The sequence below is a fragment of the Thermobia domestica genome, chromosome 16, assembly GCF_964235325.1.
Source record: "Thermobia domestica chromosome 16, izTheDome1.hap1.1, whole genome shotgun sequence".
In the NCBI taxonomy this organism is placed as follows: Eukaryota; Metazoa; Arthropoda; class Insecta; order Zygentoma; family Lepismatidae; genus Thermobia; species Thermobia domestica.
The window spans coordinates 132,830,962-132,858,569 of NC_137469.1; the positions used below are offsets into that span (position 1 = coordinate 132,830,962).

At 34.0% G+C, this 27,608-nt stretch overlaps 1 protein-coding gene across 3 annotated transcripts in view; it reads left to right on the top strand.

The window, feature by feature from the left end:
* The first annotated feature begins 754 nt into the window (after positions 1-754).
* Positions 755-27,608, top strand: part of LOC145673427 (mitogen-activated protein kinase p38b-like) — a 95,363-nt gene continuing 68,509 nt past the window's right edge. For 2 of the 3 annotated variants that reach the window (XR_014128768.1, XM_081743122.1), the window contains exons 1-2: positions 759-1,213; positions 10,750-10,879. Coding sequence is in view for 2 of the 3 variants with exons in the window: in XM_081743122.1 (XP_081599248.1) it covers positions 1,107-1,213; positions 10,750-10,879 (237 nt within the window). In the remaining variant the exon portion in view is untranslated. Of the gene's footprint in view, positions 1,214-10,749; positions 10,880-27,608 lie in introns of all 3 variants that reach the window. The other variant, XM_081743123.1, reaches the window with a different exon arrangement.

Below are 27,608 nucleotides of genomic sequence, written 5' to 3' on the forward strand. Positions count from 1 at the left end.
AAGAACTGTTGTCACATACTTGTATTTCATCTTCCGTATCTTCTAACTTAAATATATCAATCTTTAGCCTGTCAATCAATATATATATATAAGTTAGGTATCAATCTATCAAATGAACTATCAGATATTCCATTACTTTAGTTGAATCACTAAATCAAATGTTGTTATATATTACCATTTTAGTTATGTAATAAACTTACTTTTTATAAATAATGTTGTCATTCCCCTAGATTAAAACCACCCTTTCCCATGAAAATAATGGTGTAATTTAAGTATATTTCTTTGTGACATCCGCTACAGAATTAGCGTGAGCAGATCTCTACATTATGGTGGAATAAAACGAGCTAAATAATTAAAAAGAGTCTGCACATCGTCACAATATATACGTAAAATTTCAATTTGATAGTACTCAGGCCACTTTTATGTGCATATTAATTTAAAAAGGTGTCTTTATTGACTTTGCACTAGAAAGAGCGTGATTAATTTTGATATTATACATTTAAGAATGTATACTGGCAGCTCTGTGAAGTTTTGTTTTGTCTGCGGACAAATGTCTGATAAAATCACCGCGGTACGCGTTATAAATATATGCTTCATAAAATTTTATTGGCTCCCTTATTGCCTCCCCCAATGAAAAAATTATTTATATATATATATATATTCAGCTACACTACTGGTACCACTATACAGCAACTTGGACCTTCCCTGAGGTTCAATTTATGGACCTTATTCTGTACAAACCTTCGGAAAGAGTGAGGAGCAAAAGGCTAGTAAAACATGCAAAGGTCAATTATAACTACTGTTGTCGTAAAGTAAATCGTCGAGATTGCATTTGCACAAACCGTTACGTGTAACTGTCCTAAATATTCTGTCACTACAGTTCCTTAAATACAACAATTGGACAATAGTTCATAGTTACTTCCTGTCATTTTCACCTGGTAACATTGACCACGAAATTAATGGTTGCGAAGAAAGGAGGAGGAGAATAGTGTTTTTGTTGTGTGAAAAGTAGGAAGAAACGTTTGTTGTAAATGATTGATGTAGTAGCTACATTTATGTATCTGTGTAATTTTAAGTGAGAATTTGTGCGTTTTTTGAAAGCGACAATGAAGCCAGGATTTTACAAGGTTGATTTAAATAGAACAGAATGGGAAGTCCCAGAACGCTACCAAATGTTGTCCCCTGTTGGCTCAGGAGCGTATGGCCAAGTTTGGTAAGTTGAATTAATAATTAGTTAGGACACTGAACTTCTGGGTTTGTTTAAAGAATTTTGTTGTACTTTGAGGAATAGCTTATTTGAAGTGTATATGCTTCATGTAGTCAGTCAAGTTCGTAAAATCGAAATATTTTTTCATACTGCGCGCTTTTAGAAATGAAAGTTTTATTACTTGGTCTAATAATACGCAGGGGCAAACTTATCCAAAGTTCGTAGTAAACTGCTGTATTTTCTTTCAATTAATTTAGTAAATATCACTTTTCTTGGAACGTCACTCACACTTGTAACTATTGTCATTAAGATTTTGTGCTTATATTTGAGGCCAGTATTTAGTTGAGGGACAGTGTTTTTTTTTGTGGTACAGTTTCGCTAATTTTCTTAATATTAGGTTAGGTTATGTATTTGCAATTAGCACAGCCCCCTTTATCTATACATTACCCAGAGTTTTCCCCACTATTCTCGTTTTTGCGCATACCCTCCGTCCCTGACTTCCCCGCTGCGCACCTGCTCTGACTTGGTTAGATAACATTCTCAATTTTAGTAGCCTGCTTATGCGTAGGGGCCTGGCGCGTTAGCGAAGGTGAATATGCGTGTAGAGGAGAAATTTTTGTTCCAACATCTCATGTTTGAAAGTAGTACCATTGTTCGTGTCTGCGTAAGGGTACTAACTGAAGCGAAATTAGTTATAAAGTTAACCTTGGAACTACGATATATTTATAATTGTTGTTCCTTTCAACGAGAAAAACTAGTTTCTTATGTGTTTATTGGGCTGTATTATGGTTTTGTGGACTAGTATACAATTGTTTGTTACCGGTACTTCATTCAAGATATACGTACTTGTTTATTGTTAAATATTTAAATTATAATTGATTAGAGATGGAAGGGCTCGAAAAAAAAAAAAAAAAAAAAAAAAACGGCTTTTTCTGCTTCGCTTATAGGCTTGGGAAATTTTGGGCTTTTTTGAAAATTTTGCTTTAGACTGATGAAGCAGACTTTGTTTCGCTTCTCTACAACAAAAAACTCATTTAATTAGTGGTTGATGCAGATAATAATATGAAACCTCGAAAATAAACTATGAATTTCGAAAAGATATAAAATTCTTAACATATTTACATTATGAATTCCAAAGGATTAACCGATATATGTAATAATATTTTAACCTCTTATATAGAATAAGTACTTTAAAAAATCATACGCAAATAACTAGCAAAATTGTATGTAGTATTTTTACTTCAAAATATCACACACCCTCTTTTTGAAGCAAAATAAAGAAAAACATGAGAAATCCGCACATGAAGAGCTTCATTTTACGTGGTTCTGTACATTCTGAAAATTTTCAGTTTTAACTGTCATATACATTGTATGAATATTTCGAACAAATTTTTCACTGATTGATCACACACGTAATAATTTGTTACCACCTATCAGGTGCTTTAGATCTGCAAAATCGGTAAAGCTCCAAATTCTGTAATGCACTGACAATTCCTTAAGATTGTTCAGAATCGGAATCGTATCGAATTTTCTGTGCATGGATCATATATGTAATAGACTGTTCATCTGAGCGTATGGTTTCCTAGGCTGTAGAATATATAACTACCATCACGGTTTACTCCAGTCCCGAAGGTTTCTAAATTTTTAACAAGAAAATTCAACATATCGCTACGATTTTTTTAATTTTTTTTTTTTTTTTTTTTTTACAAAAAAGAAAAACTATGGAATACATTTAAAAAGAGTGGAAGAATCAATCACTGTTCCAATTCACAAAAAAGACGACAAAATTGATTGTAATAATTATCGAGGCATTTCTCAACATTCTATTAATAAAATTGACCCCATACGCAGATGAAATTATTGGAGATTATCAGTGTGGATTTAGTCGCAATCGACCAGATATTTACCATTCGACAAATACTCGAAAAGAAATGGGAATATATTACCCAGTACATCAATTGTTTATTGATTTTAGAAAGGCTTACAACTCGGTTAGGAGGGAAACATTGTACAACATTCTTACAGAATTTGGAATATCGAAAAAGCTTTATTTATTAAGTGTTTAAATGAATCCCAGAGTAAAGTCCTAGTAGAAAAATGTGAGCTTCCACGTCAGGATTGGCCTGAAACAAGGATATGCGTTATCGCCGTTATTATTCAGCTTTGTTCGGGAGTACGCTATAAGAAAAATCAAAGATAGGAACCCGAACCTAGAGTTGAATGGTATTGACCAGGTTATGGTGTATGCTGATGATGTAAATCTGATAGAAAAACAATCGAAAGAAATGCAGAGGCCTTATTAAACGCTTGCAGGGACATGAGTAAATGCAGAAAATCTAAATACAAGGAAGTTCACAAGGATCGTAATACGAATGTTGAAGAATTGAAATACAAACAGTTAGGTCCCCTGAGAAGAGAATAGTTTAATTGATAAGTGTTTACGTAGTAAAATCCAGGGTCTGGAAAAAAAATCTTCAAAATAGCATACAAATTATTATCGTTAAAAAAAAGTATAAAATAGATATGAGGTTAATTTACAAAGAAGACAAAGAATACCCTATTTCGACTGAAATGAGTATTCAGTTCGAAACAATATAGTCAGAAATAAAGTGGAATACATTCTGAATCCTTTATACCATGACAATCTCATTTCACACATCTGTTCATGGTGAAGGGAGGAAAGAAACGCCTCCCATATCCTATGAAATATATGAAAACATTAATGGCTGGATGCCATTTTAGAGCACGATATTCTGTTCAAATTGAAAACAATACCATTTGTTAACCTTATTAAAGTAGCAAGTTTTAAAAGGATACGCCACTCTAAATTAATTGTTCGTACTAATGCTCTTAAAATTCGAACAATTCGGATAAAGAAAGTTGTTCGAATATTGAAAACAAATATTCGGATATTGGAATAACAACAGAAAAGTTATTTGAATAAATTTAATGGCACTAGTTCGTACATCATTGGTTTCTGAATAAATTAGGCTTCCGAATTATATCAAACATATGCCTCACGGATGGTGTTTAGCAACTATGTGCATCCCTAAAGGGTGTCCCGTTTGAGGTACCAGCACTAAGTGCTCTCAAAAAATAGTGCGGGTCAGGAAATAGTTTTGCCAAGTTTCACTGACATATAATTATTAATTATTAAGTATGACGATAAAGTTTTCGACATTTTGAAATAATGATAATAATAATAAAAGTGACTGATGAAGCTCTTGCTCATATCCTAATTATCCTATTTTGGTGGTTCATACATCATTTTCTTCAGAATGATGCAGACTTTCGAATGATATCACACATATGTGTCACAAATTCGGGAAAAAATCCTGAAGAAGGGTTTTTCTGTAAATTTTAAGCGCCCCTGTTGAAGCTTCAGGGTCAGGTACCTGCACGAAAGGCACCCTGAGAAATTCCACATGTTCTAGGTTATACAGCTATTTTAAAAGAGTTAAGGAGAAAAATTAAATTTAGGTAAAGTCCGATCTCAAGAGGACACGTACACCTTTCTTCTTTTTCCTCATACCTGTTAGCAAGTGTTTCTTCCAAGTCGAATTGCCCTCGCTACTTACTCGAGCACACATCTCAGCTCTCACCTATTCTCTCCTTGCCTCAGGTGGTAAGACTAATAGGTTCCGATCGCAGTGGGATGCTTTTAAAATTGGAATTTTTGGAGATACTTCAGTACAAACAACCTATTAATTAAGTTAGGTGTGAAGAATATAGACACATTGAGCAATATTACAGGGTTACGGGCTGCTGTTGAAAGAAGTGGATTAACAGAATTGCTGCTGTATTAATATTTCGTAAAATGTTTGAATATCTGCAGCTCGTGGAGGAAATAGCACGATTTCCGGAGATGGAAATAGAGTGCACAAAGTAAGGGGTCAAAGTTTTGCCAAAAATTCAGTCCGTTTTTTGAGTTCGAACTTGACGTTATCTGATTTTAAATGTCTTAATTTGTTAGCAGATATTCAAAGGTCTTAGGAAAATCCAGTGCAGGAGCAACTGTGTTAATCCATTTCTTTCAATAATAGCTTGTAAACCTGTAATACTGCTTAATGTATCTGCATTTTTGAAATCTAACTTAGTAATATGCAGGGTGGATTGATTTAAATCAGTCTGATTTAAATCAAGATTTAAATCACGTGATTTTTTAAAAATAAAAGTCGTTGATTTAAATCAAATTCCGAAATAAAATAATTTAAAGTGAAAATAAGTAAAATTTCGTTTCTGTTCTGTTATTTCTGTTACAGAAGTTAATAATCATAATACAATGAGAACAAGTGTCATGCAGAAGATGATTAGGAAAAATCCGGTTTTGAACGGGTAACGGAGCAATGCTGTTTTCTTCTCTTGGTAACAATGGGTTTGGGTTTTTAAATCGTTAACTATTCCAATGGGAAAATCACCATCGACATTTAAGACGGAAATTCTTTCGCATGCGCGTCTGCTTGTTTGTTTCCAGATAATAGGGCGTATTTAGAGGGGTCCTATCCACTCTCCGATTTTTTTTTTTTTTTTTTTTTTTTAAGACTTATAACTTCAGGCGAAATTTATGCATTTCGTGCCTTAAGCTATTTCCAATTTTTTAAAAATATGCCCCTACCAAACAAACTTCATATCAGTAACTTTTGTGAAAAAAGTGACATTTTGATAAACGTTGCTATACTTTTTCCTTAATGCTTAACATTTAAATTATATTGCCTATTTTTATTCTATTAAAAATCGGATCTTCATTACTTGATTAAAAAAGTACCAATAAACCTTTTTACTTCGTTTTATTTTTTTCAAAATTGAAGGCATTGTAGAACATGTTACATATGCTTTCACGCCTTTCTGCGTCGAGACATAGTATGTGATGACATCATAAATTTAAAAAGATATTTTTTGTTATTCCTATTATTCTTATTTTTTGGCGGGCTTACATTTTGCATTCAAAAAACTGAAATTTTGCACAGTCGTTCAATGCACCCCTTAGTATTTTTCAGATGTTTTCAGATCTCTGCGTGAAAACAGGAGGTCCAGAGGGGAAAATGTAAAAAAAATAATAATAATAATAATAATAATAATAATAATAATAATAATAATAATAATAATAATAATAATAATAATAAAATAAAATAGCTTTCTCCGGTATTCAGATGGAAACATATGAATGGTACCGTTTGAAAGGCTGTTCTATTCTGAAGAGAAGGACGTACGAACCATGATCCTAGGATAAAAGGGATATTTCAGGAAACTGTTATCTGAGATCCTATTTTATACGGGAATCTAGGGTATTTGAGGGATATTATTTTTCGCGGGCTTACTTTTGCAGCTAGAAGATTGAAATTTTGCACATTTATTCAATGTACCCCTTACTATTTTTCAGTTTTTCAGACCTCTACCTTAAAACAGGGGGTTGGTCCAGAGGGGTAAAAAGTAAAAAAGGATATTTTTAACAGAAAATCCCTTTTTCGTGATTTTTCCGCCCCAGATACGCTATGGAGACATTTGAATGGTACGATTGAAAATCTTTTTTATTACAAATCACGACCCTAGGTTAAATAGAGATGTCTGAGGAAATTTTTTTTATTACATGCCTGTTATCTGGGGCATTGTGGGGATGTTCTTAGCTCATTGTTAAATATTTTCCCCGCCCTTACTATTCAAGATAGCTTGAAATTTTATACACACATTTAGTACACCTCTTAGTATTTCCCAGTTGATTTTGAGATATGTGCGTTAACACAAGGGAGTCCAGAGGGGATCAAAATTTGAAGGAAAAAAAATCAGAAAAATCCCATTTTCTCTCAAAATTTCCCGCTTCAGGGACATGATAGGGAAATGTGAATGTTACCGTTTCAAAGGCTGTTCTATTCTGAAGAGAATGAGGTATGAACCATGATCCTAGGATAAATAGGGATGATGATGTAGCTGCTTATCCATAATTTTCCTATTAAAAAAGCCAAAATTTAAAAGTGTTAAGAAACATTGTTTGGGATTAACAGAGGTTAACAATTCGGGATTGATTCAAAATTCAACCCTAATACTTTCACTTAAATGGCATAATTAGCATTTAATACTAATTCCTAATGCTTTTTCTTCAGTTCGCCACTTGTAATTTACGAGAAGAAAGATTTGATTTAAATCAAAAGAATCGATTTAAATAAAAAAATCGATTTAAATAAAAAAAATCAACAAAAATGATTTTTTTTTAAAAAATCGTGATTTTTTCCAGCCTGGTAATATGTTCCCTGTTCTAAAAATTCTGCAAAAATTTCAGTTTTCAAAGTGTCCCCCTGAGATTAAGACGTATCATTCCTACCGCCTGGGGCAAGACAACGTCCCCGTCATGTTTGAGAAGCGCGTGAAGGCGATTCAATACTTGGTTGATATAAAGACAACAATGGAAATAGCGAAGGAATCTTTCGGGAAGAAGAATATTTTAGCTGTAATAGAGGAAGTAAGTACGAAAAAAAATTACCAGATGCTTTGTACTAAGTATTGTACTGCACTGAGCTGAAACACGGACTTATGGGAGAGTGATGAAACAGGACTGGAAGCGTTCGTAATGTGCATATGGAGAAGAACGAAGACAATTCGCTGGTTGAGCAAGAATCTGATGAGAAAGTGGTGAGTGGAGTTCGCAGGGGGAAAGACAATACTGGAGATAATTTACATGAGGAAAAGCGCTTAGGTAAGACATGATTTGAGAAGATACTCTGAGCGTAATATAAGATATGATGAAAAGCGAGAGAGCATACTGCATAGAGAAATGTAAATTTAAATTTGCTGCACGTGACTTGCCTATGATTGCACAACACTGACTTAATGTTGGTCATTGTTATTATTAGGAACCCTCATGATTTATACTGTTTACCTAATACTGATTAGGGTCATTAAGTCTAGGAGGTGCAGGTCAGCAAGCCATGTAGCGAGAATGGAGAAAAGTAGGAAGTTTTCAAAATTGTAACTGGAAACCCAATCGGAGGAAGATCTAAGCGCAGATGGGAGGACAATAATAAGATGAATCTCGCAGAATTAGGAATACAAAGTAGAAATTGGATCTAGTTTGCTAAGGACAGAATAGAATGGAAAGTTTTTGTGAATAGTATTGAACCTTCGGGTTCTGTAGGCCATAGGATTAGTTAGCTATTATTTCTGCTATTATTATTATTAAACAATATAACACTCACCTGTGGTGCTAGGACACTGGTTTGATCCAGGCCAAGTGAGTTTATGGTGAATCACATCGTGTGCGTAGCAGGGTTGGCTGGTTTAAACCAAGGTTGTTTTTTAAAAAAATAAAGTAAAATAAAATAAACCAAAAAATGAAAAATGTTCGTAAAATCTTGATGAACACACATTTGTGGGTTATTACGTTTCACTCCCGTATATTATTCGTATTATGTTCAGACCTAAATTTCCCATACATTACTCAAAGAGATTATATTACAAAAGCAACTTTTTTTTTTTTTTTTTTACAAGTTTATGAATGTTTCTTTTATTTTTTTGTAGTTTGTTATTATTGTTATGCAGTTGCAATCAAAGAAAATTCTAAATATTGTTTTTTTTTTTAAATAATGTTTACTATTGATACATCGAAATGCCGCACTTTTTTTTTTTTGGGGGGGGGGGTCATACAAACCCCACGAGAGGCATTTATTGAAATCAGGAGTATCTTTGGTATGTGTTTGTGTATAAATGGGACAGAGCCAAAGTGGACTCAAATAATTCGTATCTTTATTCAGTTTTCTTACTGATACCGCCAAGTGAACTTTATGGTGGACGTGAGTTTTCTCGGGGTTCCCCCGTTTCCTCCCACTTTCTTCATTCCACCTTTCATTCATCTCTCATCATCACCGTCTCCTTTAGCCTAACCTGCATAATCGTGGGACGTAAAACTCAAAAATTTCATTTCATTATTTTTTCTTACTGATATGCAAATTAAGTCATTGTATTTCTTTAACTTGGACTAATAAAAGTCGTAGTGAACTAGCTTGGACTACATTAGTTCTTCTGTACTCTGCAGTATTTTGAAATTGTCCACATGGAATTCTGTATAAGGTTTCATTTGTGCAACTGTTTATCTTTTTGTCCTTCTGAAATGACTCTTGACAGTTATGTTAACAAGTATGTAAAGATCATTACAACATATTTTTAACAGGAGTCCTTCGTGAGTGAGTCGGCAGACGTATCGCATTTGTGGCCAATTAGTCCCGGTTTCGAGTTCAAATGGAGGACAATTTCTCTCGGATGTAAGCCGAGAAGCGGTTTGGATTCCGCTTTAAGCTTATGTGACCCCTTCGAGCATAATCCAATTGTTGCATAATAACACCAAGACAAAACAGACTTATTTCTGTCCATATGTGATATAAATACATAGAGTAAATTATTTAAACCAAAAAACTGTTTTTGTTTTTGTTTTTTCAATAAAAACCATGGTTTTTGCCAACCCTAGTGCGTAGGTTTCTCCGTATTCTCCCGTTTTTTCACTTTTTCGAAATCATCGACTTTCAGTAATCATCCTTCTTCAGTTTAAAAGTATAATCATGGGACGTTAAATTTAAAATGTAATTTTTAAAATTAAACAATGGTAAAGCTCGATTTGTTGGGTTTTGAATAGGTGCCATTTTCTGTTCGTCCCTGTTCAGTTTTACAGTTACAGTGAAGTCTCAGTAAGTTGGACTCGTAGAGCTAGGACAATACATGCAGCTTAACCCCTTGAAAATCCCAGCCCTATAGATAGAGTGCAGAGCCTCACGACCTTGCTAAACGGAGAACATTGGGCAAGAAATAGTCCAAACAAATCATCAGCTACATTGGTTGCTAATACCATAATTGTTTTAAAATTATTGCAATTAACATTTGTGTCTCTTGTAATCTAGTGGTTTGAGCGTTGGACTCACTGGAACATAATCTGACGAACTATAACCCTCATCTTCCTCCATATTCTAGAACGAACCATACGTCTCATAAATAGCAGGGGTTCGTACTCTTAGCAACAGATGGCATAACGATCGTTCTGTGCTCATTTCTTGCAAAGGTCAAGTGGTCTAATAATGTTACAGCAACACGCAGACTTCGGTCCTCCCGGAGCAGAATTATTAATGTTTTCTTAACCATTACTATGTAAGAATATTTCCTCTTCAGCCGTTGGAACCAGCTACGTACATAGTGGTAAGGAAGAATAGGCTGGAGTATGTACGTAGTGGTGGTCGAGCAGTTAAGAAAGACGTATAGAAGAATCAGTATATTTGGAAAACTGTTTCTCTTTAGCTTGTAGCGATAAAATTTAATTTTTTACCGGTGTGTTAACCCTCAAGAGCCACCACTGGGCAGACGTTCAAAATAGTTTGATTATTATGTAAACTTGAGTCTACATAATATATCAGAATTCTCTTCAGTTTCAGAAAACGGTGTAGAAGCTGCAATGATGTCTGGTATAAGGAAGTGTCCATTTTCAGGGCTTTTATTGTGTTATTTGAAATTGAAACCTTTTTGTATATAGTGTGTGCAGAAAAAGTAAATTTTCTTGTATGTCGTTACAGCTCAGCCCAGGACACGAAGACTGGAATGAAGGTTGCAATTAAGAAACTTGCCCGGCCTTTTCAGTCGGCTATTCATGCCAAGAGGACTTACAGGGAGCTGAGAATGTTGAAGCACATGAACCATGAAAACGTGAGTACTTTCACATCCTTATCAATTGTAAAGAACGATATTATTAAAGCTGTTCTACAAGCTAGTTACGATAGCTTAGTGCCCTGAACTCAGTAAATAACTTGCATCCTGATCGCGCTTTATTATTTTTGGTGAGCAAAACATTTCAGAACTGTTTAAAAAGTAAAATAATCATGTTTGAAGCTCTATTATGTAGGACTGAAATGGGAAGAAAACATTGTACATAAGATGATAAATATTGTAGATTTGGCTCCAAAGCTCACACTATTCCACTATATTAAAAGATGTAGTATGACTTGGTAGATTGATAATTGTGTCGCTCTCTCATTGATAATTGTGTCGCTCTCTCATTTTTTCCCCTGCTCCAGAATTTTCTATCATTTTAATTCGTGCACTTTATTTTATATTTATGTCATGACTTTTCTCTATTTATAGTCACGATTTTCGTAATGTGTTACATATGGTTTCGCTGCTAGAATAGAAAGTCGAGCTAGTAAGAATAAAACAAATCGCTGTTAAAATAAAAAGAGAAACTAATGACGATTGAAAAAGTAAATGTGAATAGGAAGAGGAGCTAACGAGAATAAGAAGACCACTGTTAGAATAGTAAGAGGTCATTATTAGAAGAGGAAAAGGAGCTAATGAGAATAAAAAAAAGTTTCGCTGTTACAATAGAAAGAGCAGCTAATGGGGATAATAATGTTTCACTAGCTCTTTTAGTTGTTAGAAGAGTGAAGTAATGAGAATAAAAATAGTTCCGCTGTTTGAATAGAAAGAAGAACTTACGAGAATAAAAATAGGTTCAATATTAGAATATTGAGAGCTAATGAGAGTTTCCCAGTTAAATAGAAATAAAAGAGAATTAAAAGAGGAACTGTTAAGAATAAATAAATTTCTGTTAGAGTACAAAGACGAGCAAATGAGAATAGATAAAGCTAATGAACATGAGAAGATTGCTATTAAAACAGAAATGGTGGTCATTATTAAAATAGAAATAAGAGTTAAAGAGAAGAAGCAATTTTCACCCGTAGATTGGAGAGAGTAGTTGATGAGAATGACAAAACTTTAACTTTTAGAACAAAACGGACCAAATGTGAATAAAACTATCGTTTTCGGAATAGAAAGTAGACCCAATGAGAATACAAAGAAGATATACTAAGAATTAAAAAGTTCGCCTGTTAGGATATTAGAGGAGCTAATGAGAATAAAAAAATTTTCGGGATGTGAATAAAGAGAAGTTAATAAAATCGTTTTTGGAATAGAAAGTTGAATTTAATAAAAATAGAAAGATCGTTATTGGAATGGAAAAAGAAACTAATGCGAATAGAAAAAGTTTCGTTGTTAGAATATTAAGAGGTGCTAATGAGAATGAAAATGTTTGCTATTAGAATAGAAAGCGGATCTAATATAAATGAAAACGTTTCTCTGCTAGAATAGGAAGATGACCTAACGACAGTAAACATGTTTAATTGTTAGAATGGAAAAAGAAATGTAAAAAAAGTTTCAGAGAAGTTAATGAGAATAAAAGGATTGTTAGAATAGAAAGTGCAGCTAATGAGAATAGAAAGTTCGGATGCTAGAGTAGATGGGAGCTAATGAGAATTAAAGTTCCGTCGTGAGGGATAAAAAGAAGAAATAATGGGATAAGAAAAGTTTCGCTGTTAGAATAGAATGTGACGCTAATGGAAATGAAAAAAAAAAAATCGCTATTAGAATAGAAAAAGGAGCTAAGGAGGATAAAAAATGTTTTTGTTGTTAGAATAGACAACTGCTAAAGAGAATAAAAGTTTCATTATTAAAATAGAAAAAAGTCCTAACGAAATATAAAATAATTGCCCTACTTGATTAGAAACTAATGAGAATGAAAAAGTTCGTCAAAATAGAAATAAGATCTAATGAGAAAAAAGTTTCCATTTTGGAATAGAAAGAGATATTAATGAGAACTAAAAATAATTACCCTATTAGAAACATGAGCTAGTGAGAATGAAAAGAAAGAGTAACTAATGAGAGTAAAAATAGTTTCGTTGTTCAAGTAGAAAGAAAAGCTATTGAAAATAAAAGTTAAATAGAAAGATGAGCTAATAAGAATAAAAATGTTTCACGTTTACCATAAAGAGCAGCTAATTAGAAAAAAAAGTTTTGTTTTAAGAATAGTTAGTTACACTGTTAGAATAGAAAAAGGAAGTAATCAGAACGAAAAATAGTTAACTTGTTGGGATTGCAAGAGAATCTAAGGAAAATAAGAAATGGTTCTTATAGTAGAAAGAGATACCTATAAGAATAAAGGAAAAATTACACTGTGGGAATAGAAACACTACTAAAGAAATGTTTCGCTGTAAGAATAGAAAGAAGAGCTAATGAAGAGAAACAAGTTTCACTGTTAGAATACAAACGAACAAATAAAAATTATTGCGCGATTAGAAAGGAAACTAATGAGAATTAAGAAATAGTTTAGTTGTTAGAAGAGTGAAGTAATGAGAATAAAAATAGTTCCGCTGTTTGAATAGAAAGAAGAACTTACGAGAATAAAAATAGGTTCAATATTAGAATATTGAGAGCTAATGAGAGTTTCCCAGTTAAAATAGAGAAACTAATTAGAAAGTTTTACTGTTAGAAAGAGGAGGTAACGAGAATAAAATATTCGCTTTTGGAACAGAAAGGGGAACTATTGAGAATAAAAATAGTTTCGCTTTTAGAATACAAAGAGAAAATAATGAGAATATTAGCGCTGTTACAATAGAAAGAGAAGTTAATGAGAATAAAAAAATGGTTGCTTTATTAGAATAGAAAGAGTATATAATGAGATTAAATAAGTTTCGCTGCTAGAATAGAAAAGCGGAACTAATGAGAATTAAATATGATTACGGTTTTAGAAGAAATAAGTAATGAGAATAAAAATTGTTTCGATCTTGGAAAAGAAAGGGGACTAATGAGTATATAAAATGGGTTCTGGAGCCATGAAACGAGTTGGGGAAGATTCTAAATGTCATCCGAAAGTTTTGATGTTAAAGAGGCGTTGATAAGAATGCAAAGGAATTTCGCTATTAGAATAAAGTAAGGAACTACTGAGAACGAAGAAGTTATGCTTTTGGAGTAGAAAGTGGAACTAATTAGAATAAAGAAATATTTCGTTTTTAGGGTAGAAAGAGTTAGTAATGGAAATAAAAAAAAAAAAAAAAGTTTCGCCATTGAAATAGAGAGGAAGTAACGAGAAAGAAGTTTCGGTTTTAGAACAGAAAACTGAAAATAAAGAAGTTCCACTATTGAATTCAAAGAGAAAAGAATAAATAATGATAGTTTAGCAAGTAGAGTTAAAAAAAAGAGCTAATGAGAAAAAGATTGTTATTAAAGTAGAAAGAGAGGTTAAAGAGAATAAAACTGATTCGCCGTTATACAAAGAACGTAATCAGAATAAAAGAATTTTATTATTAAAATAGAAAGAGAAGGTAATGATTAGGATTAGAAATTGGATTTATGGCCCATTAGCCTGTCACATATGAAGGATGACCTATCTCAACAATCATGCTGCCCGGGGAATAGGAGAGGAAGGAAAGAATGGGGAAGGAAGAAAGCAAGCGGCTTGAGACCATTATATGAGGTACCATTCCGGCATTTGCCAGGTTATGAATGAGTACCCAGGAGAAACCTCATTCTAGATAGGTAGTCTGAAATTACACTTTTTCGATCGAGTGTCTTGGAATCGAACCCGGAACCGCTCGCATCAAAGGCGAGAACGTTAGCAACTACGCTACACGTAATAAAAAGCGAAGAAGTTCCGTTGTTAGACTAAAAGAAGACTAGTGAGAACAGCATAAAAAAGTTTCGCTGTTAGAATAGGAAGAGAAACTAATGAGAGTAAGGAAGTTTCACTGTTAGGATAGAAAGAGGAACTATATAGATACGTATATATGTAGCTTTTAGAATATAAGTAACTCATGAGGAAAAAATAGTTTCGCAGCTAGAGTAGAAGTAACTAATAATAATAAAGGAATAGTTACGCTGTTATAATAGGAAGGAAGTGTGTATACTGAGAATAAACAAGTATCGTTGTTAAAATCAAAAGATGGGCTAACGAGAATAAAGGTATTGTGGAAGTTTCGATATTAGAATAGAAAGAAGAGCTGATGATAAATAATATTTCGGTTGTAGAATTGAAAGAGGAGCTAATGAGGGGGAAAGTTTTACTATTAAAATAGAAAGCGAGGGTAATAAGAATAAAATGCTTCGCTGTTAGAATAGAAAGAAGAGCTAACGAGAGTAATAAAAAGTTTCGCTATTAGAATAGATAGAGCACCTAATGGGAATAAAAAATAGTTCACTCTTAGAATAGAAGGAGTATCTAATGAGAATAAGAAAAAAAATCACTGATAAGAAAGACAAGCTAACGAAAAAATTTTGCTGCGAAAATGGAAAGAGGAGATGAAGAAAAAGTCACTATTAGAGTAAAAAGAGACGCTAATTAGATTTTAAAAAATCGCCATTCGAATAGAAAAAAAAGAGGGGCTATTAAGAAAAAAATATTAAAATAGAAAGAAAAACAATTGAGAATAGAGGATTAATTAGAATAAAACATTGAATAGAAAAAAGAGCTTATTATTAGAATACAAAGAAGAGCTAATGTGAATAAAAAAGTTTCGGTATTAGAATAGAATAAAAAGAGCAGCTAATGAGAATAAAGTAAATTTCTCTGTTAGGATATAAAGAGTAATTAGTGGGAGTAGAAAGTAGTTTTGTTGCTAGGATAAAAAATTGAGCTAATGAGAATAAAGAGAAAGTTTCGTCTTTAGAATAAAAAGACGAACTAATGAGAATAAAAAATTTCGGTGTTCGAATAGAAAGAGGAACTGATAAGAACAAAAAGATTTTTGTTAAATAAAAAGATGAGTGAGTGAGAACGAAGGTAGAAATGAAGATAGTGCAGCCAATGAAAATGAAAATGCTGCCATTAGTGCAGCCAATGAAGATGAAAATGCTGCCATTAGTGCAGCCAATGAAAATGAAAATGCTGCCATTATAAGAGAGACAGGAGATCGTTATTGGATTGAGAGTGAAACGAATGCTTTCAGAATTGAAAGCAGAGCTAATGAAAATTAAAATATATCGCGATGAGAATAAAAAGAGGAGGTAATGGGAATTAAAGTTTCACAATAGAATATAAAGAGGATCTAATGTAAATAAAAGTAATCTCACAGGGTGTCTATCGGTCACGAAAGTCATGAAAAAGTCACGAAATTTAGCTTTTGGGTCACGATTTTTTTTTTATCTGTACAACTATAGTACAGACAGAAAAAAATTGTTCTGTAAAACATCAAAATTCACCACCAAAAATATCTGTGGTCGGCTTTTGAAGCTACCAAATTGCAAACAAAGCACGCTTCTATCGCATGCATGGAAATTGGGCCTAATTCACACCCAAATTCGCTCTTGTGGTAAAGAAAAGTCATGAAAAGGTCACGAAAAGGTCATGAAATTTTGGAATTAATAGAGAAGCTAATCAGAATGCAATTGTTTCGCTACTGCAATAGACAAAGGGACAAATAAAAATTCTAGTATTGTTATAGAAGGAAAACCTAACGAGATTTTTAAAAGCTTCGGTGTTAAAATAGGAAGAGGAACTAAAGAGAATGAAAAATATTTTTTCCGTTAGAATACAAAGAGAAACTGGGGGAAGAAGTGTAGATGTTGAAATAGAAAGTGGAATTAATAAGAATAGAAAATCGTTATTGGAATACAAAAGGAAACTAATAAAAATAAGAAGTTTCGCTGTTAGGATATTAAGAGGAACTACTGAGAATAAAAATGTTTCACTATTAAAATAGAAATAGGAGTTAATATGAATATAAACATTTCGCTCTTAGAATAAAAAGATTAGCTGACAGTAAAAAGGTGTCGTTGTTAGAAAAAGATAAATAGTAAAAAGTTCTGGAGGTGCTAATGAAACTAAAAACATCGTTATTAGAATCAAAAGTGGAACTAATGAAAATAAGAAATTTTTATGCTGGAGTAGAAATGAGCTAATGAGAACAAAGTTTCGGTGTTAAAATGGAATGTCAAACTAATGAGAAAGAAATAATTACGCTATTAGAATAGAAAAAGGAGCTAATAAGAATAAAAAGTTTTGGTTTTAGAATAGAATAAGAAACTGATGAGAATTAAAAATAATTACGCTATTAGAAAGAGGGACTAATTAGAATAAAAATTACTTTCGTTGGAAAGATTATCTAATGAGAATTAAAATAGTTTTGCTGTTAAAATGGAATGAGGAGCTACTGAGAATAAAAGATAGTTATTAAAATATACAGAGATAATGAGAATAAAATAATAGTTATTAGCACGGAAAGAGGAGGTAATGAGAATAAAGTGTTCATTAGAATAGAAAGGAAAGCTAAAAATAAAAAATAAAAAAAAATCTTTGATAGCATAGACAGAGGAGTTAATGGCGATAAAGTTCCGCATTTAGAATAGAAGGAGCATCTAATGAGAATAAAAAACTTTCGTTGTTAGAATAGAAAGAAAAACTAATAAGAATACTTACATTGTTACAATAAAAGAGGGAACTAATGATAATGAAACGCTTGCAGCGACATGGGTTTAGAAGTAAATGCAGAGAAAACTAAATGCATGGAAGTTCGCCGGGATCGTAATACTACAAATTATGGATGCATTAAAATATCAAACAATACTTTCGACATAGTGAATACTTTCAAATTTCTAGGATCAATATTAATAGACCAGAATTATATCCATGAAGAAATTAAAATGTTGACTAAAAGCAGGGAATTCGTGTTATTATTCAGTTCACAATCTTCTGTGGTCGCGAATTCTGTCGAGGAATTTGAAGCTTAAAATATACAAAACGACAATCTTGCCTCTTGTCCTATATGGTTGCGAAACATGGTCGCTTACTGTGAGGGAAGAACATAGATTGAAAGTATTTGAGAATAAGATCCTGAGACGAATATTAGGACCCAAGAGGGATGGGAATGGGTAATGGCGGAAACTTCATAATGAGGAAGTGCATAATTTATACTCTTTACCAAACATTCTTAGGGTCGTCAACGTTAGGAGGCGCAGATAGGCAGATCCTGTAGCCAGAATGGAAAAAAATAAGGAACACTTTCAAAGTTTTAACTGGAAATTCGATCGGGAAACTACCATTAGGAAGACCTAGGCGCAGATGAGAGGACAACATTGAGATGGATTTCGCAGAAATAGGAATACAAAATAGAGACTGGATCCAGTAGGCTAAGGATAGAAATCAATGGAAAGCTTTTGTGAGGGCGGCATTGAATCTCCGTCCTCCATAGGCCATAGATTTAGTTAGTTAGTAACGATAATGGAAAATAGTTCCCTGTTAGAATAGAAAGAGTGAGAATAAAAAATGGTTACGCTATCGCAGAGAAGCCAACGGGAATAAAGTTACGCTGTTAGAATAGGAAAAAGGGGTTAATAAGATTTAAAAATATGTCGCTGTTAGAAAGAATATCTAATGAGAATTAAAAGAACCACTGTTGGAGTAGAAAGTGGAACTAATGAAAATAAACAAGTTTCACTGTTAGAATAAAAAAGAGGAATTAATAAAAATAAAAAGTAATTAACATATTAGGAAAGAGAAGGAAACAAATGAAAATAGATTCGTTGTTACAAAATAAAGAGAAATTAACGGGAATAAAAAGAAGTTTCGCTATTACAATAAAAAGAGAACTAATGAGATTTAAACTGTTTTTGAACGCGAAGGAGAACAAATGAGAATAGAATCATGTTCGGTATTAGGGTAGAAACAGTGACTAATGAAAGGAAAAAATTTCGCTGTTAAAACAGAAAGAAGAGATAATGAGGATAAAGAAATTTTTACTTTTAGAACAGAAAGAGAAACTAACTTGGATAAAATAGTTTCACTGTTACAATAGAAATAGGAACTAATGAAAAAAAAAAGTAGGTTTGCTTTTAGAATATAAAGAAAAACTTCTGACAATAAATATAAGATATACAAGAACGGAAACCGAATCTTTTTTTTTTTTTTTTTTTTTCGGCGTTGAATCCATGTTAGAAAGCCGGTACTCGTTAGCTGTTACCGTTTTTTCTTTAAGATGATCAGTATTCAAACCGGAAGTCGTTGACTTTTAACATGTTCGGTTTGAATACAGAAATAGAAGTTGAAACTATTCTTCAGACACTGCATCCATGTCCAAATGTCATTTCTCGTTATCTTTTACTGTTTTTGCTCTGTACAGATTAACATTGAAACCGGAAGTTGTAGTATATCGACGGCTTGGTGTCATAGGAACGTATCTACAAAAAGTTAGTTTTTCAGAATTTCGAAAAGAAATTGCTTTTTCGTATTTGATTTAAGTTTTTGATAATCCAAAATGCCTTTTATTTGATCAACCAGTTTTTACAAGGAAGTTTGACTTATAATTATTTCACAGAAGGAAACGTTCGAGCTCCGGTAAAATGTCAGAAATGTTGTATTAAAAAAAAATGTATTTACGTTTCTTTGACACTAAGCCGTTGATTTACTTCTGCAAGTTCCGGTTTTAGTAGAAGGATAAGGGTAGAAATAACCTGTACTTTTGACAGTGAATCTGCATCAAAAAGCCATTTCTCCTTATACCTTAAAATTTTTGCTCGATGGGCCGCGGTGGCTCAGTGGTAGAGCGTTCACCTCTGGTGCTTGGGGTCTCGGGTTCGATCCCACCCCTGCCAAGTGAACTTTGTGGTGGACAAACACCGTGTGCGTGGGTTTTCTCGGGGTTCTCCCGTTTCCTCCCACTTTCTTCATTCCACCATTTCATTCATTACTCATCATCACCGTCTCCTTTAGCCTAACCGGCATAACCGTAGGACATAAAAATCAAAGATTTCATTTCATACTTTTTTTTTTTGCTCGATGAAGATCAAGATTGAAATCGGAAATAGTAATAGGTTTTGCCATTTCCCGTTTTATTAGAAGGATATAGATGGAGGTGGAACGGGAACCGGTCAAAACCCCCACAGCCAAAACACCCACACTCAAGAAATGTCAAAACGCCCACACAAACGGTCATAACCCCCACACAAATGGACAAATCTCCCAAACACACGAACGGTCATAACCGCCACAGCCAAAACCCCCACACTCAAGAAATGTCAAAACGCCCACACGATCGGTCATAACCCCCACACAAATGGACAAATCCCCCAAACGCACGAACGGTCAAAACCCCCACACTCAAGAAATGTCAAAACGCCCACACGATCGGTCATAACCCCCACACAAATGGACAAAGCAGCCACACATAGCAACGGTCACAATCCCCACATAAATGGACAAAACCCCCACACAATCGGTCAAATCTCCCACACTCTGAAATGATCCTGGTTGTATGTCTTGCCCTTGTATTTTAAATTAACATTTTTTATTCCACTTAAACCGATGTTGCAACTATTCTTCTTGCACTGTTTTGTAATGACAGAAACACTAAAGTGGTCGTCGTAAAGAGCCGCAACAAAGACGTGCAATCACGGTATTTTCAGAGTGTGGGGGATTTGTCCGATTGTGTGGGGGTTTTGTCCATTTGTGTGGGGGTTTTGTCCATTTATTTGGAGATTGTGACCGTTGCTATGTGTGGGAGTTTTGTCCATTTGTGTGGGAGTTTTGACCGATCGTGTGGGCGTTTTGACATTTCTTGAGTGTGGGGGTTTTGACCGTTCGTGCGTTTGGGGGATTTGTCCATTTGTGTGGGGGTTATGACCGATCGTGTGGGCGTTTTGACATTTCTTGAGTGTGGGGGTTTTGACCGTTCGTGCGTTTGGGGGATTTGTCCATTTGTGTGGGAGTTATGACCGATCGTGTGGGCGTTTTGACATTTCTTGAGTGTGGGGGTTTTGGCTGTGGGGGTTTTGACCTAGACCCGGTGGAACGCTAAACCCATTTTAAGAAAAGATTTTTTTGTGTCTATTACCGTTGTTGGTTTGTGATTGATTGTTAATACCGGAAATGATTGATTTCTTCGGCTTCAAGTTTGTGTTAAGAGAGGAGATTGAACTTATCTTTGGAACGTAAAATCCATATATATATATATATATATATATATATATATATATATATATATATATATATATATATATATATATATATATAATATAAAACTTCCTATCTCTGACCATTTTTGCTCTGGTATTTGTCGACAGATCGAAGGACGGACGTACATATCCTTTCTATAAGATTTTTCAGTTTTAACAGACCATAGTATAGAAGTCCGGTATTTACTGTATTCTTTTTTCAGTTATGTGGTGAAGACCGAATTCAGTGGCTTAAAAATCTCGAAGGTTTATCGTCCAGGAAACAAAAACTGCAGTTGAATCTGGTTCTGCGCCAAACTAATCCAGTTACTTTTCCAATATTCGACCTCTGACATCTCGGGTTGTATTTCCATCTCGAAGGTTTGATTGAGGAACTGTATTGCTTTTATAACTCTTTTTGTTACATTTTGTTTGTAATCTTTCTTCCGTGAATAAGACCACCTACTCCACTCCCTTGAGTCATATAAATGGAGATCAGATTGTTCAAAGCTGATTCATCTGACTTCCCAAGGAAGAATGACAACCAATGATTCGCGAAGTGTCGAGTTTTCAACAGCGTAAATTGTATCAGCTTAGCCACGTTGAAAAACAAATGGCCGTTCTATTTTTTAAATGTGTTTTGTGATGGTTCGAAGCTGCGAAAATCTCTTAATAACGATATGAAACAAGCGAACAGATTATATGAATACAATCTGTTATAGAAACGATTAAGAATTCGTAACAGTTAAAAAGTTGTTTTTTAATTAGTCACAAATAAATAAATAACATGCTTCCATTCTAACCAACACCTAATCGTCCAGCTATTTGTATTTTCTTTAATATTTTGGACTCACGAGCAACCGAGTGGCTATTTAGCTTGATTTCAGTGCACGTAATGGGAATATTACTGCCGTATTAAGTCATCTTATATAACGAAGCATATACAAGGTGTTTCGAAACAACATCGACAACATTAGGGAGGTGATTCCTGACAAAGATAAGACAAAAAGTATAGACCAACCTGTGTGCAGAAATCCGTCATTTCGGAGTTATAGGCTGCCGAAAGCGTGGAAAAATGAAATTTAAAAGTCCATAGCTTCAATACTATGGGACCTACCGTAGTCGGGTCAAAACTTCACGTAGAAGATAGTTGGTGAGTACGTCAAATTATATACCTGAAGCCAAACTCCCTCTTGTTGCGGAAGTACCACAGGATTCTGAAACCTGTATTTTTGGATAGCGCACATATCAGTTCCTAAGTGAAGTCTTGACCCGAGTGCGCTAGGTCCGATAGTAATGGACCTATGGACCTTTAAAATTTATTTTTTCATGTTTTCGGTAACCTATAACTCCGAAATAACAGATTTCTGCACCCAGGTTGATCTATACTTTTGTCTTATCTTGGTATCATTATCTCCAACTGCGGTAGGTCCTATAGTATTGGAGATAATGGACCTTTAAAGTTTTTCATGTTTTCAGCAGCCTATATCCCCGAAATGACGGATTTCTGTAGCCAGGTTGGTCTATGCTTTTTATCTTATCTTCGTATCAGGAATCGCATCCCAAACGTTGTCGGTGTTGTTTAGAAACACCCTATATTTGAATCACAATTAAGCTTAAATTACTGTCCATCATTTTACTAAAATTCTATTTCGTAATGACATAGTGAAGCATACAATAATCGTCTTGTATGGACATCTAACGAAGAAAGAAAGAAAAAAAAAAGCGTGCGCCAGTAACCGCTGAAGATTCATCCGACCTTGGATGATTCATCTTGAACTACTGTAAGTTTCCGAAGTCTCCGGGTGGCGGATGGCAGGTGCAGGCAAAATATCTATTTTCTTGGCAACTATACTGTTCACAAGCGCGACAAAAATGTTGCATTTTATAATTAGCCAGATGTGTTGTGGTCACACGGAAAATAGTACTTTCATTTATACGGAATCTTTTTTTTTTTATAACTACGTATTTGTTTGTTAAACTTCCAGATACAACCTGCAATGTCAATTCGTATTGGAATCAATAACAATTAATAAACAACAACTGCAGCAAAGGTAATCGACCGGGGCATACATTCAGCGGCACCATTTCGGTATTTGCCTGGTGAAACTAAGTCCTGAAAACCACTCAGGATGGTTGGCTATCGTATCGAACCCGAGATTTACAGATTGCAAATTAGGAACTGAAGCCCACGTCAGTAGGAGCTTATCCGCATTCTTGCTGATTTTCCTTCCATGTAGTATGTGCCACTCGACACTTGAAACTATAAATCTCGTCTCATTATGTTAGTCATTCCATAAAGATGAACATTTTGTGGACATAACGAGGGGGAAAACAATACATACTTTCCAATCTTTTAAATAGTATTTTTGCTTATCTAATACGAAAACATAATATGTACATTTTTAATCTTCGTAACAACCCCTGTCCAATCGAGAAGGTAAAATGCAAGGACAACTGCCTGTTTGACGATATTCTAAGATTATTTTTCTTATTTTACGTTCATTATTGAGTGTGATTTTTGTTTTTTTCAGAGGTAGTCATATAACCTAGTAAATTTTTAGTTTGAAATATATAAGAAAATTTTGTTTTTCACTAAGAGAGAAACTAATGACATAGAGAGAAAGAGACGAAGAGTGAGTGCGATAAAAGAAACAAACAGTTGGAAGGCAGATAAAAGTCCGTAATGTATTGTGTAATGTATTGAAAATACACGTTTTTCTCTTTTAAAAAGAATAAGAGAAAATAAAATTATTCCATTCTTTAACATAATTTTAAAATAGCAAGAAATATCAAGCTTATATATTTCTGTAACCTCTTTTCCTTCATATTTACAAAATACTACGCAAAACAAACAAACAAAAAAAAAAAACTCTTTAAGACAACAAGAAACGTTGACTCCCATATTCTTAATATGTAGGGATCGACTCCATTAACAAACTCGGCAGAGATAGTTGCTCTATCTATTTCAAAAAGATTTGAAAAATTCCGTTTCGTTCAAGAGTTATCGTGCGTAGTAATGTACTAACAGCACATTCTTAGATACCCTTAAGTCTCACTACGTGAACCTAATAATTAAGGGTTCTATTAGGAGGGCATTTTCTGCGGTTTTGTCTGGTGTGAGTTTTGTTCAGTAAGTTGTGAAGAATCGAAATATCACAAAAATAACAAAAATAATCAAAGCTATTTTTCCGTTAAAAAAAAAAAGAAAAAAAGTGTGGGATCCTTTAGATGCACTGTTCATGATGTTATTGTTGGGCCCCCCAAGTGTTTGAATACTATACGAAAGGTCTTGAAAACAATTAATAGTTAAAATAATATTTTGAAAATACTATCTGATTCAGTTTCTAAATTTTTAAAGTTCTTTATTGTCTTTGAACTTTTTTTAAAAAAAGGGAGAGGGATGAGCTTAAATTCTTTATTGTCTATGAGCTTATTAAAAAAGGGAGGGGGATGAGTTTAAATTCTTTATTGTCTTTGAGCTTGTCTTAAAAAAGGGGGAAGGGATGAGCTTAAGTTCTTTATTTGTCTTTGAGCTTGTTTTAAAAAAGGGGGAAGGGATGAGCTTAAGTTCTCTATTTGTCTTTGAACTTGTCTTAAAAAGGAAGGGGGGGGGGGAGAGGTTAGCTTAGCGACTATTCTTAACCTAATATTCAAACTGGAAGTGATATAAGTTTGCCATGTCTTGCTGAAGTTTTGACCTCCACAGAGCAAAAAGGATAATAGGCAGTAACGTTAAGCTGTTGTTTGATATGCATTCAGAATCCCAAAGGTAGACTTCATCTTAACTTTTATTCTTTTATTGAAACTGTAGGTGGTAGAAATCTGTGACAACTTCCGACGTCAATGTTAATTCCTATAGAGCAAAAACAGTAACAGGTAGCGGTGAACTATTTTTTTTTTTAAATATGTATGCAGATCCCAAAAGTAGATTGGATCCCAACTGTTATTCTTCTAGTGAGACCGGAAGTAGTAGAAATTTACAACTAGTATCTGTTTCAATATTGATTTCCATGTAGCAAAAGCAGTAACAGAAAGTGAGAAACAGTTTTGGGTATGGAGTCAGCACGCAAGAACAAATCCTTTCTGTCTCCCACTTTATCCTTGTAGTAATATAGATCTACCACTTCCAGCTTGAACATTGAATTTCAGTTGAGGCCGCAGTAGCTCAGTGGTAAAGCGTTCACCCCTGGTGGTCCTTGGTTCGATCTCAGCTTGCGCCAAGTGGACTTTATTGCGGACAGACACCGTGTGCATCGGTTTTCTCGGAGTTCTCCATGTCCTCCCACTTTATTCATTCCACCATTACATTTATTTCTCATCATTACCGTCTCCTTTACTTTCACATGCATAAATGTGGGCCGTAAAACTGAAAGATTTTGAATCTCCTTTGTTTGAACATTTACCTTAAGAATATGAAAGGAAGGGTTTATTATTACTATAATTTTATTTGGTGTCATAAAACATAGATATGAAAGACACACATTACAGAAGCCGGATATAATATGAGTAGATAGATGTGTGAAGAAAATGTGCAAGAGATTGCAAATAATAGAATGTTGTGCTTCAGGTGAGTAGAGACTTCAGCTGCCAAGTTCTAAAATTGGTTCTGGCTCAGTGACAAAGTGAATCTTCTTTTTTAATTCCCTGTGTCGTCCTCGTCTCTTGTTTTAACTAAGGAATGTGCTTTGTTTCTTCAAGCAGCCTTGAACTAATAAATATGAACTTAAACAAAAAGAAAGAAAAAAAAAAAGCTTTGTTGTGATTTGGAAACTATTCAACATTTTTCCTTTTCTCAGTGTTACGGAATAATTGTTAGTGTGATTGATTTGTTTTCTGTCATTCATTTTAGATGAGTTCGTCAGCAAAATGTTTTAGAAATTATATTTTCGTGGATTATATTTACAATTAGTATTGATGCATAAAATTTTTCATATTTTATACACAGGGTATCTCAAAGTCTCCTGACATAGGTAACTCTGTTATTACCAAAGTTACAACAAAATGCAAGAGGGGAAACCGTCTCCAAATATGATGTTTTCAATCTAAAGTATTTTAAATCGGACGAGCCGTTTGCGCTGTACACTCTTTACGCGTCCAATGTTAAAAATGAAAATGCAACCTTGCAATTTACCTGGCCCCATAAGGTATGTAAGAGTTCGGTGAATGGAGGCATATTTGAAATGGGGGCTGGCTATCGACACGTTAGCGTAAAAGACAGCTGCTTCATTCACCTATCAACATATGATGCTTTCAAAACTAAGCATTGCTAAACTATTCATACGATTAAATCACTCAAGTTGCATTCAGCTTGAGAGTAAAGTCTTTTGCGTAAGATAAGATGAATGATCCTTAACAGCGCGTTAGACCAGAAAAAAATTAGTGTTTTTAAATAAAAGTAGCGCACAAATAAAGATTTTTAGGTAGTGGTTCGGTTAAACGAAATTATAGTGTATATATATATATATATATATATATATATATATATATATATATATATATATATATATATATAGAGAGAGAGAGAGAGAGAGAGAGATGCGGATCCAAGGGGGGCTATAGAGTCTATAGCTCCTCTTGTCGCTCAGGGATACTCTGGATAAAGTGAGCTTCAATCCTACTTTACACTGGATAAAGTGGCAAACTATAGTTTAGCCCCTCCCTTTATCATATTCTGGACGCATATATATATATATATATATATATATATATATATATATATATATATATATATATATAATACAGGATGTTTGGGTAAAATACCGAACAACTTTGGGAAATGGATCCTTAAACAAAACTCAAAATAAACTTGAGAGAAACTCAAAATAATCATTGGTGGACAAATGGCTTATATCGGTGCTATAACCCAACCGAAAATTGGTCGGAACAATAAACAAAGGATCATATTTCGGAAATGAATGTATTGATTATTTTAAGTCTACTTCTTTTACTCTATCAGTGGATGTGAAACTGGTGAGGCTTCAGGGTTAGCCTCGAAGTATAGAAGGAAATCCATGAGGTCTTCTTCAAACGATTTCTCGCGCTTTTCATACCCACTTGGGCACAAAATAATCACCTTTGTTCATTTATCCGACATTTCGTTCTAGAATTATGGAAATTTTTACATATCGTTCCCACCAATTTTCTTCTGTTATTACTTTGAAATGATGCATTTGTGCACCCTTGTTAGTTTTTTTTTCCTTCATGCTTTCGTTTGAGATTCAGTTTCGTATATTGTATGGTGTTGTTTCTGAGTATCCTATATATATACAGAGGTGTTTAAAACGAGATAACCGATCTTGTAATCTCAACACAGGAAATTCTTCTGTAATGTATTCTTGAAATAATTCAGGGATGTCACAGGATCTGATACTATTTTCCTTCTTCATTTACTAAATGTATATCGTAAGACTATGCCCCGGGAGTTAGTGATGATAGTTGTCCACCAGGAATAAAATAGTATCCATACATACTAAGAGCAAGTGTGTTGACCATTAGATTGTGTCGATTCCCATGTAGAAGTTTATAATGCAATATATAACTTACGTTTTATAGTTCCTAGCAAATATACTTAAGTGTCTCCGTTGCGGCCAATATTTTCTGGCCCCTCATTCCGGCGGTTCTGCTAGTGCATTATCCGTATTGAATTCCTGCAACTGAACGATAACCGTATTATCTGGTCCCA